Source organism: Scomber scombrus, chromosome 6 (assembly GCF_963691925.1).
Source record: "Scomber scombrus chromosome 6, fScoSco1.1, whole genome shotgun sequence".
Lineage (NCBI taxonomy): Eukaryota > Metazoa > Chordata > Actinopteri > Scombriformes > Scombridae > Scomber > Scomber scombrus.
In genome coordinates this window covers 14,776,955-14,789,148 of record NC_084975.1, presented here as the reverse complement: position 1 = coordinate 14,789,148, position 12,194 = coordinate 14,776,955, and the positions used below count along the sequence as shown (strand labels likewise).

General features: G+C 39.4%; 1 protein-coding gene across 1 annotated transcript in view; it reads right to left on the bottom strand.

Annotated features, from left to right (window-relative positions):
* LOC133981600 (membrane-associated guanylate kinase, WW and PDZ domain-containing protein 2-like) overlaps window positions 1-12,194 on the bottom strand; it is a 72,657-nt gene that overhangs the window by 17,271 nt on the left and 43,192 nt on the right. Inside the window, exons 7-9 of the mRNA XM_062420376.1 lie at window positions 4,155-4,212; window positions 3,451-3,572; window positions 2,585-2,767 (exon numbers count right to left, since the gene is read on the bottom strand). Of these exons, the coding sequence (XP_062276360.1) occupies window positions 2,585-2,767; window positions 3,451-3,572; window positions 4,155-4,212 (363 nt within the window). The remainder of the gene's footprint in view (window positions 1-2,584; window positions 2,768-3,450; window positions 3,573-4,154; window positions 4,213-12,194) is intronic.

Below are 12,194 nucleotides of genomic sequence, written 5' to 3'. Positions count from 1 at the left end.
ACTTTTTCGAATCATTTTGCTGATAATATTTCTGTACTTTTACTAAAGTGATATTCTAATTGTGCAATTTTATATTTCCAAATTCTTCCTGCACCCCTGCCTTGGTAGATTACATTTTACTCTGCATACCAGTAACAATGAGGTGAGACAACTTCACACATGCAACACTAGATAGTCTGTCATCTCTGCTGCTTGAATGTGCGGAAAGTTATAGATTTCAGCTTTAAAGTCAGTCCTATGACTAATGCAGCTGCCTCAAATCCTCTATTTCACACTTCTGGAGGCCGTCTCTGTCATACAAGCACACATGCACACACGCACACACTCCCGTGAGCATGTGCACACACATACATGTGACATGCACAATCAGCCCTAAGAGCAACATCGCACAGCTCAAATAGGCCAGCTAATCTCAGCCAGGGAGTGCCGTGTGTGACTGTGTGACTGTGTGCATGCGTGAGTGTGAACATGTGTGTGCGTGTGCATCAGTGCAAGCAGTTCTGGCAATGTCACAGCGTGGAGAGGAGCAAGTTGGAGAGAGAGAAATCAGAACAGAGAAAAAGAAGAAAGAGGCTGACAGACCAGGATAGAGGGATGAAGAGAGAAAAAACTAGAGTGGTAGAAAGAGAAAGGGGATGAAAATATACTAAGGCTGAAAGCAGAGGAGCAGTGTCGGATGACATGGATAGATAGGGAAGTATAATAAAGGGTAAGGCAGAGAGACAAAGAGAGAGATGGAGATTAAATTTGAAGAAATGGATCCCAGATGAAAGAGGAACTGATAGGCAGAGGAAGAGGTATAAAAGCAGAGTGCAGGAGCTGAGAGTAGGAAGGAGGATTCCCAGCTCTGAAATGAGCGATTTAGACACCAACCGTGCCAGGCATGGGGACAGCTCACAGGTTCAGAGGAGAGCACACACAAAGCCTCAAACAGCACTTCCTTCTCTATAGCTCACTCTTATTTTTTTTACTAAGGTTAGGTCTAGACTGAAGGTTTTGCTACAGGTAGGTCTATAAATATGTTGTTGCAGGGATCCACAGTATGCCATGTGAATCTGCATTACTGTTGGTGTGGATATTAAAGGCTCTGTTGTATATATCAAAGCACATACTCATGTATTGGGGTGTTTTATGGCACTGGTGTACTTGAGTATGACTGATTTTTAATAATTCAGCAGTGCAGCTGTAATAGCAGAAATTAATCTCTTAATGAAGTAGGTGTTGTGTGGGCTGGTGTCAGTTATGTCCAATCAAATCAGCTTCTGTCATTCCCATTAAAAAAAAGAATGTTATTCAGCGCTGGCAGAGGACAGAGTGCTTGCTAAGAGGGAAGTGAAGTCCTTGTCTGGGACACACAGTGCTACAGGCAAAAATATAGGGCACCCCAAATATGCCAGCAAGGGCCAGTGATGTCCCCTTTTAAGATGAATTCATATTTCTGAGGATACTGAAGCCACTACCACTATGTTTCCATTGCTAAGATCTTGCAGTATTACATTATTGATACCAATTTACTAAACAGCTAGAAGAATTCCTTCAACTGTGCTAGAGTTGTGTATGTGAAAGATTCAAAAACTCTAATGAAAAAACTAATGAAAAGATGCTGACAACGGACAAAAAAAGGAGGTGTGGGCCTTAGTCATGCCTAGATGAATAAGTAGAGCTATATTTTTCTACAGGGTAAGAGTCATCAAACGGTTTATTACTGGTCACTTTGTCAGTTACTGAAACAGTTGGTGAACCTGAGGATCAATTAACAATTGTGAACCACAACTGGCCATAATTGGCTTGTCAATCAAGGAGCCAAGGGGCCTTAATATCTGCTTAATTGAAAATCAATGCTAAATATGACCAAATTTACTGTCTATTGACACTCTCCTGTACCTCACGACCTTTTAGGTACAAGAAATGTTGACAAAATTACCCAATAGGCAGGTAAAAAACCTGCATGAATGAAACTGAATACTTTATCTGCTCTGGCAGGAAATTAAAGTCCATAATGCTGAGGTGCCAGAATAAAGAGGCTGTACTTAAGCATTCACACAGAATTACAGTATCAGCAGCAGGCTCAGAAATTAACACCCACCAAGTGCCAAATGCGGGTAGATTTTCCATTTGGCGAGTAAATCTCAGAAGGCTATCCGCCACACTGGCTGGTAAGTACTTGCATCAAAATAATCATGTAATAAAATTTCTGGCATGATGGGTCAGAGGTAATTACTCATGTTTTGTCCTATACAATGTAGACACGTGCACCATATGTGTTTCTTAAGCAAGTCTAAAGAGTGCCACAAAACTGAGGCTAATTAATTAATTAATCAATTAATTTATCAATTAATTTTACTTTGAGAATGTTTATAGTCCTGCCATAGTGAAGTACATTATGTGCTGGCACAAATGTTTAAGTGACACAAAAAGGCAATTTATTATTTTGGCCAGTAAAATATGCTTGGCTTTTATCTACTAGTCAGCTTGGCAGGTGAGTCAAAAAGGTAATTTCAGACACTGATCAGCTGCGACAGCTTGCAGTTGTTTGAACGTCAATTTATTTCTCAACCAGTTGTCAAAATTCCTGTTATAATACCTGTGTCCATCTTTCCATCCTGTGCAGCAGGTCCGTCTGGTATTACGCTCTTCACTTGCAAGAACTCATCGGGCTCGTCGCCTCCTATGATTGTGAAGCCAAATCCCATGTTGCTCTTCTGCAGGGCTGTCGACAGGAAGGTGCCCTTCAGCTGGGTTGGGTCCCTTGTAAACAATGGCTTCTCTAGAGGATGACAGATTCAGAAGTATATTTTAGATATTTCTGATTATGTTTGTCATTATATTGACAGAGTTCTGTACATAATACACCTAAATCTCCTCTGCAATACCCGTGAATACAGCAGTAATGTTACTGTTGTGTCGCAAACATTTTGGTTTTAACATTATTTCTCTTGGAATAAAACTTCCACATGATCTTTTTGATGCTGAATTTCCTTACGTTTCTTTAATTTCTGATAAGCTGACTCACTGGAGATATGCAGTCTTCACTCAGTACATTATGAAGCAGTTCACTATGTACTGGTCTAGTAAATCCTCATACGCTTGCCTGGATTAGCCCACTAGGGGCCTCAGGGCGAGCATGTTCTCAGTCCCCCGCACTGCCAGCGATCTCCATTCGACCCTGTACATTGTGACATTGTGCATCTGCCCCATCAAATACTCACCCTGTAAACTGCCTGTATCCATCAGATAAGTTAGGAAAATAATTTAAAAAATGGTCCATGTACAACTACTGATGTTGGTTGTATACAAATGTTAAAAATGTTTTAATCTATCTGCACATGACCAAAGCCATGTACTGCGCATGACCTTTCTGCAGTCCTGGCATTTTCAGATTTGTGCCGCTGTGTGACTTTGTCAGCACGCTTTGACATAACCGCATATAGTGTAATATTCCACGTGTACCTCTGTATATAGTGGGCAGTGGTAGAGCGGAGAGTCCCTGGCTCTGCATTTGCCTCTGCTGCTCCAGGCGTCTCTTAGCTTCCAGCACTGGGTTCTCAAACTGGGTCCTTCTATTGATGTGACTTAGAATACAATGCAGTGTTACAAATAATGGAGAAGGGATTATTCAAAGCATTTCCTCAAGCAGAAGTAGCAATAAAACAATGCAGTTATACACTCAAAACTTTTCTAAAACAAAAGTATGAAAATATTTTTATTAACCAAAAATAAGTGCTCATTGAGAAGAATGTTGCGTTTGTGAGTGTTAAATTATTGCTGCATTTAAATTCCATTTAGAAACATTTTTAATAATCACATTGAATCTAAAGACTGCCTATACAGTGAAAGCTTGTTCGTCCTGTTGAGTTCACTGAGAATCCACAGTCAAGCTCCGCAGCTCTCTGTATTAATTTCAGCTGCTTACAGTTAATTGTTCTAGTTTACTTATTTTAGTTATATTTTAAAGGAAGAGTAAAAGAATTTAACCCCTGTTAACCCTTGCTGAGCAGAATTTCCAAGAGTTTTGTCAAATGAGCGGTAAGAGATAGAAAAGACATGAGAATGTAGTCATTTATAATTCATAAAGAGGCTTTGTAAACCATGGAAATGCATTTCCTGTTTTACTACAGAGCAGCTGAGTTAACCAAGTCAACAGGGAGACTTACTCTACATAGTAGCTGCCGTAGATGGGGTCATCTATCTTCTCCCAGCCATAGGGCAGCTCTGAGAGGAAGGAGAAAACAGATGCACGAAATGAAGTCAGTTTATGCTGAGAGCGGAAGAAGGAATGCCAACACTAAATTGAACCACTGAGGGGAGACAACATGAATCTCAGGTCTCACAGCTAGAAGCTCCTAAAGTGCCTCTTTAATAGACAGAAAACATTTCGATCTGCAGCGGTGGCTTCTTCATGAAGACACGAATCACAACAAAGACATCAATAAAGAGCAGGGCGGGAGGAAAAGAACATTTAAATAGTCTGACACATCCTTATCCTGTCGTCTCTTTCTTTCATTCTCGTCCTTTTGTTGTGTGCACAAATCCTTCAAGGCCAAATACCTTCACTATACTACTTCATGTTTGTCTATTTTTTTTCTCCTTTCACCCACCCACTCTTTTTCACTTTGGATGGCTTCCATGGCTGTCATGTTAATTGTCCCCTCCTCTTCCTACTCTGGTTCTCTGTTCCCTCACTTCATTCATCCATTTGCTGATTTCCCTCCCTCCGTAGAGGAACTGGGTCAAGGCAATGCTAAAATTCCTGTACTCTTTGCACTATTCCTCTATTTAATTTCTCCTAACTTTTCACTGACGCATACAAACACACTTACTCACAATATACAGCACACTATAATGAGCTCCCTTCGCCAGTGTAGTATGTAAAATTCAGTATGTTTTGGCTTTCACTAGGGCACGAGGAACACACAAGGGGATCGACCTCGTACTATAAGGATAAGTTAACATACAAAAGTAACAGGCCATCTGCCCAAGCTGTTCCCTTCCCACTCTGATATGTACTAGAAATACAGCATGTGTGATTAGCATTCATCAGAAAGCTTTCTTGAAAGGTTGATCTTCCTCCCTCATATTAATTCATCCTCATGTCTTGTATTAACGAGTTTAATTCATGAAATTCATGACTATATCCGTAGGAGGGTATCTTCCACAGGGAAATGAAGCAAACCTGACGAGGTAGTAGTATCATTCAGATTGAAATAGATGACAAACAGTGAGTCATCATGGATTGGGTTTGACCCTGAGTTTATTAATAAAACACAAATAGAAACAGAAACACATACACACACACACACACACACACACACACACAGACACACACACACACACACACACACACACACACACACACACACACACACACACACACACACACACACACACACACACACAGACACACACATAGAAAAAAACAGGATCTAACACCCTTTGTGGTAGAGGAGGAGGGCATGGTGAAACTTAATTCTGCTCATATGTTGAAATGTATGCTTTGCTGCATTTAAGAATTTAAGAATTTAACACAATTGGATATTCAGCTGACCTGTTATACAGTCACTAAAAGACACTCCAGGTTAGGATAGCAATTACTTTAAATTTTTATTAATTACAAGTGTAGCTGTTGAACAATGGCTCTGTTTTAACTATAATTACATGAGTCTTTCCACATCTCAGAAATTATTAGGAAATAATTAGGAAATTATGGACCTGTAAAATCCTTCCAAATCTGTCCAAATCGAAAACACTACAACACCATCTGAAATCTTTTGACAGACACACACACACACACACTCACGCACACATATGCACACACACACACTCACTCACAAATCCCCAGTCCTATTATTTTTACAATTATTTTTTCTGCGTGACACAGATACTGTGGCATCATCCCTGCACGCTGTAATGTAATTATGAACAGATTTGTGATCTTGATATCAGTAATCCATGTGTGAATGTGTGTGTGTGCGTGTGTGTGTGTGTCCGTGTGTGTCATGGCAGCTGAGCATGCTGACGATGCAGCCCAAGGTGAAAAGTGGTGCATGCCACAATTATCTTTGATCTGCTTTAGCGTTTGCTGAAACCGTCTACAAAACACTCCCATTACCTCGAACGACCCTTCTCACCCTCAAGGCGGACTAGTCAGATGGATTCACACTTCAAACCACCTTAAAGTCCCTCCCATCCTGTCCGTGAGCCACCTTAAATGTCGGCCTAACTCATCCACTAGTCGCTTGCCCTCCCCCTGAAGTGAAAGGGAGACAGTTTCCATGGAAACCACCAGTGGAAGTTTTTTTTTTTCCTCGCCTGAGCTGAGGGCTGTCTTGTCTTTATTTCCTGCTGCTGAAATACACAGCGAGCGAGAGAGACAGACAGAGAGAGAGAGAGAGGGAGAGAGAGAGAGAGAGATAGAGAGAGAGAGAGTTTGTGTGTTTTTATGCATTCATATGAGTCTATATTTGCACGGTGTTTCTGTGTGTGTTGTGTATTAGCTGGCTGGATGAGTGAATTTAGTGTCATTCTCTTTGACACTAAATCAAACGCCTCATCATGTGTTTGTGTATAGTACGAGCACCGCCTGTGTGTTTATGTGCATCTCTATTAGTGTCTCCCCTGACGTGAAGTCTAATTGTGATTCCTCTACATTAGATGATTCATCTTCCCTCGCGCACAAAGTCCCTGACCAACAGGCAGGCAGGAACAGATTCAATGAACTCATCTGACTCTGAAAAAAACAGAAACAGAAACAGAACCACTAACCATCAACTCAAGAATAAACTCAACCCCAAAGCATGACCTCCACATTTTTATTTTAATAATAATTTTTTTTAAAGCCCAGACTTCTTATTATATGTGGGGCTGCAGGTAACAATTATGTTCATCATTCATTCATTTGTGGATTATTTTCTCAAAGTGATTAATCTTTTTGGTTCATATATTGTCAGATTATCCATCTACTATTTCCCAATCCCTATAAATTGATAATTCATATTACTTGTTGTTATCAATCAATAGTCCATAATCTGAAGATATTTAGTTTAAAAACCAAGAAGAAAAAATATAAATATTCACCCATGAGAAGTTGGAATCAATGAATTTTGGGAATTTTTGGGAATTTTTGGACAAGCTGTGTTTTGAGCTAAATACTAATGCCAGCATGCTAACATGATGATTAGCAGGTATATGTTTGTCATGTTCACCATTTGATTCAGTATGTTAAGATGCTAACATTTCCTAATTAGTTCAATCCTTAGGTTTACATGTATTTGGTCATAAATCAAAGTATCGGACACATTGTAATTTAAAGCAGGTGATAGCGCTACATGAAAAGTCAGAAGATCACACAAGTCATTACAATTCACTCTGTAGGGGATGTCTGAGCCATTTTCATGGAAATCCATTAAATAGCTACTAAATCAAAATGGTGGACCGACTGACTGATTGACATTGCTAAAATAATTGCAGGTTCATTTTCTGTTGATTGACTAATCGATTAATCAAATGATCATCATAGCTGTGTAGTTATGAGTGCTGGATCATGTTAGTGCTGCCATATTTTCATCAGCATTATAACTATATCAAGAGACCATAGATAGGAATTAAAGATCAGTAATCAAGACATGAACAAAGAATGAAGAGAGCTGAAAAGTGAGAGTAAAAGTGAGAAAAACAGACTCAGACAGAGAGAGAGAAATGGCTCTAGTCCAGACAGGATGGCGTGAAATAACAGTGATGTAACTCAGAGGTAACATTTTAACACAGCTCCATCACTGTCTGACAGTGGATGCATGTGCCTCAACTCTCATCACACCTCTCTCCATCTCCATTTGTCTCTTTCATGCTCTTTTCAAGACAACGTCACTTCCTTCCTTGACCTCTTCTAATAAATCTTTATATTTTACTATTTTCTCCTCTAATGTCTCTACCTTTTCTCCTGTTACGAGGTTTAGACATTGTGACATCAGCCTCATTTAAGATTCCTGCCTCTAAACCGGGCATGAGTGACACATTTTTGTCAAGAGCACTGAGATTACTTTCAAACAGGAACAGGGATTGAGTGCATATCAAAGGCTGAATTGAAACCAACACTTTCAGTGATTTGAAGCTTGTCCCACTCTGTTCTTGCTTCTTGAGTGAGAAAGGAGATATGAGCTTGCGTTACGTAACAGGAGGACTTGCCTGACAAAAAGACTGCAAGCTTGCCAGATCTGTGGTGACAAGCCTTTGAACTCTGGGAGTCAGCCTTAGCATATAGATATAATACAATGCACACAAAAGTTGCACATTTGCTCAAACAACACAACACAAACAAACATCTTTTCAAATTCACCCAAAAACGCAGCAAGGGAGCAAAAAGCCTGAGAGGCTGAGCGAGGGGAAAGGGAATACTGAATGAGGATATGAAATGCTAAAGGAAAGTGGAGCAAAAAGACCAGACATGCATGAGATGGAGGCAACGGAAAGGGAATAACAAGAGAGAAGATGCAAAAACAGCGAACTACGAAGTATGTCTGAATGATTGTCTGCTTCCTGCCCGAGGTTGTAAAACTGTGGGAAATCCTTCGGGCAGATGGGCAGTTAAAAACAGCACCACCTCTTCCTGCTGTTCCCTCCCACATTTATTGTTTTATTCACTCTCCTTGTAGAAATCTGACATTCTTGCCTCCATGCATATTTCATTACTCAGAACTACATGTCCATTAATGTGGGCGAAAATAGAAAATTGACTTTAAACTGTCACTTGGTGCACAGCAAGCATGCAAAAAGTGTAAACAACCCAAAACATGCCGTGCAGCACATAATTAAGAACTGCAGGACATTGGAGTGATCATTTAACAAAAAAATAACAAAAGGACGAGTGATGTAAAGAGCAGAATGCTGAATGAATGCTGCTGTCGTCCATGTGACTGTTTATATGGGGCAAAAAGAGCAGTTCCTGGTATCTAAACTGGAAGGCATTGATTCAAAGGTGCTGTGAGAAGATATGATGTATCATCCAGGACCTTCAGAAACATTCTGCTAACAGCCTTTGATTCAAAATATTTTGCTGGTGGTGATTGTTTACACATTTATGTCTGTGTTCCCAAAGACAGAAGCCAGCAAGAGACATAGCCCAAATTAACTTCACAGTAGGTAAACCACAGACATATGAATCAAAAGATTGAAAGAAATAGAAGGAGATGGAGGTCAGTGCTGCAGGTGTTACCTTGAACATATCTCACTTTTTGCTGTTAGGTAGGTCTAGAGATCTAATCAAGCTCCTGACTGAATATACAACTAATGCTAATTCCTGGGCTGTTAGCTGTCAATTAAAATAACCATCAATTAACTTTACTCTTTTATGAAAAGCACATGAGAAACTGGTAAGAAAACCTATGCAAAATCAAACTGACATTTGTATTAATCCAAATCCAGTCATGTGACATAACTTTATTTAACAGTTTGTCAAATGGTTTTACGGCATTTTTAAAGATAGGAATCCTACATTTTGAAAACACTTTTTTTCACTGTTGCAGTCCAAGATTCATACTGTATAATTATGGACTATTATGAAGAGAGAGACCTGAAACGTTTAGGTGTTTTTTAGAAATTACAGCTATAATGTTGGAAAGCTGACATTAGAGGACAGCACCAGTAATAACTCGTGGGAACTATACTTTTTTAGCCATGTTAGCGGTGTGCCTCTATGGATAGGACCACCACTCCGATCCAAACTGGACTATTGTTTAGACTGCTATGATATTCAGTGAAGATGTTCATCTCCTAACTTTGGTGATCCCTTAACGTTTCAACTTTTCTACCACTAAAAAGTGTAAGAAATGCGGACAGCTTTAGTAGGCGAGGTCGAGAAAGAATCTTTTATTTATGTCGTTAATACAGTATCATTTTGAGATTCACTATAAATCAAAGGTGTTGTACAAATTAAATGTGTTATTAGTATAATACCAAATATTATAAAGACACATTCTTCATGACTAATCTTAGTGGTGAGTGTTTCTTTCTAAAATTGTCTTTTTGTTGCTCATCAGAAGTGTGTGGTCAAGAAGAGCAGTTTAGTTTTCACTTATTATTTTTACTGGCAGGAGGCAGCAGCAGCTGAAGTGGGTAGGACATGTGCATTTTTGTCTGATAACATCATCACTGCATGGACTGGTATCACCTTTATCACACATTTACACAACAAAAAAAAATTCATGAAGGCAGCAGTACACATTTAAAACTACAGATGATATTTGAGTTTAATGTGGTTTTAATTATTTTTTAAGGCTATCATCCATTGCCATATTAGAAATACTGCAAGATAATGGCTGATAAATCTATCAAGTTTTTCAGATGCCCAAAAATTCAAACCTTTGTTGTTTAGAGGGTCAGGTCTCTTTTACGGCTCCTCTGTAATTTGAACACTGCTAACAGGCTAAACTAAGATGGTGAACATGGCAAACAAAACCCACGAAACATCAGCATATTAGCATTGACATGGTGAGCATATTAGCCAGATGTTAGACTTTTAGTCATGTTTGTAGACTGACAAATTACCTATAGTTTACCTTCAAATTACCAAAGCTTTAGCTACTCATTTTTCTTAGATTATGGATGAACCTAGAACATGTTTCCTTCTTTCAGAAAGATCAGTGTGTCTTTTACTTAATGCACTCAGTGAGCTGACTTGAGCTCCCACTTCACCTGATATCTGAGACAACTCTAGTATTGTTTTAAAAGTGACCAAAGACAGTGCCAGAAAAAACAAAGAGTTGATGCATTTAAACCAAAAATAAGTGATGACAGAGCATCGCAGTCGACAGAGACTTGGCTTGAAAACATTACTGGCGTTGGTGGAAACCGATCTTTGCTCTGCCAAGTCGAAGCTGAAGTACGTCAGCCATGTTTGAGAATTGACAACAGTAGTGTGTGTGTGTGTGTGTGTGTGTGTGTGTGTGTGTGTGTACAGAGAGAGAGAGAGAGAGAGAGAGAGAGAGAGAGAGAGAGAGAGAGAGAGAGAGAGAGAGAGAGAGAGAGAGAGAGAGAGAGAGAGAGAGAGAGAGAGAGAGAGAGAGAGAGAGAGAAGCAGATTGTGCAGAGCTGAGCAGTGTGATTAGAATTCCTTTCACAGTCCGGCCCTTTACTGGGCAGATGAAGAGAGGGAACAATGGAGAATGAAGGTGGGAGAGAAAGTGAGAGAGATTGGAGGAAAATTGAAGAGAGGGAGATAGGAAGGGGAAAGAGAGGCAGACAGGACGTGAGGAGAGCGCAGTGCAGAAGGGAGAATGGAGGGGAGAGAAAATTGAAGAGATGGAGGGCAGGGGAAAGGGAGAGAAAGTATTGATTCAGATCTCGCTCTGGTGACTCACATCACAACCTAATTCGCTGACCGGAGACTGTGACAGCAGCAGTGATACAAGATATAAATCTGATCCACCACAGCTAACTGACTTACAAGCTTTGGTCATATTTGGTTGTATTAAACGCTGTTCTGAATTTTTTTTGGGGTCAGTTTTAATTTTATTTCTCATCCTCACACACCTTTGCTTAGAGAAAGAGAGGGAGAGAGAGACGAGATTCGATTATCTTACAAATTTCATGGAAAGACCTGCAGACGCTGCTTCTTTTCAAGGGGTCGCACTCTAAAAAAGTTGGAAACTATGCCAGAGCATCAAATATTTACCAATCCTGGAAACAGTCCCTTACAAATGCACTATTTACTTCTGTTTGAGTAACATTTGCTAAAAAACTATCTACCCTTGATATTATAGGATATTATTCAGTCTTTTTATAAATGAAACCTTGTATTTGTGACCTGTTTTTTAAAGATTCACATCTTCAGATGCCATTGGGTGAGTGCAACAGACATAGAAGAGAGTATTTTTGGTATATTTGGTTTAGGTCTTTTCACTTGTTGACAATAAAGAAAATATTCTTTAACATAATAAATAATAATGCAGGTTTTGTTCTGTTTCTGTTGATATGTTTGAGTAATGTCCTGACATTGACAGCTGCTCTGATTTGAACTAATTCCTAAACCTTTGATCATAAAACAAAAAAGACGATTGGAGCAAATGATTAAACTCTTCCCTGCACATCTTGCAAAATGCATATAAGCTAATAATGACTTCTAAGCAAAAAATCTAGAAAGGTTGAATTTATTAGTCAAGTTCGTTTGTTACTTAATTTCAAAACCCTCCTTCATGTGTGTG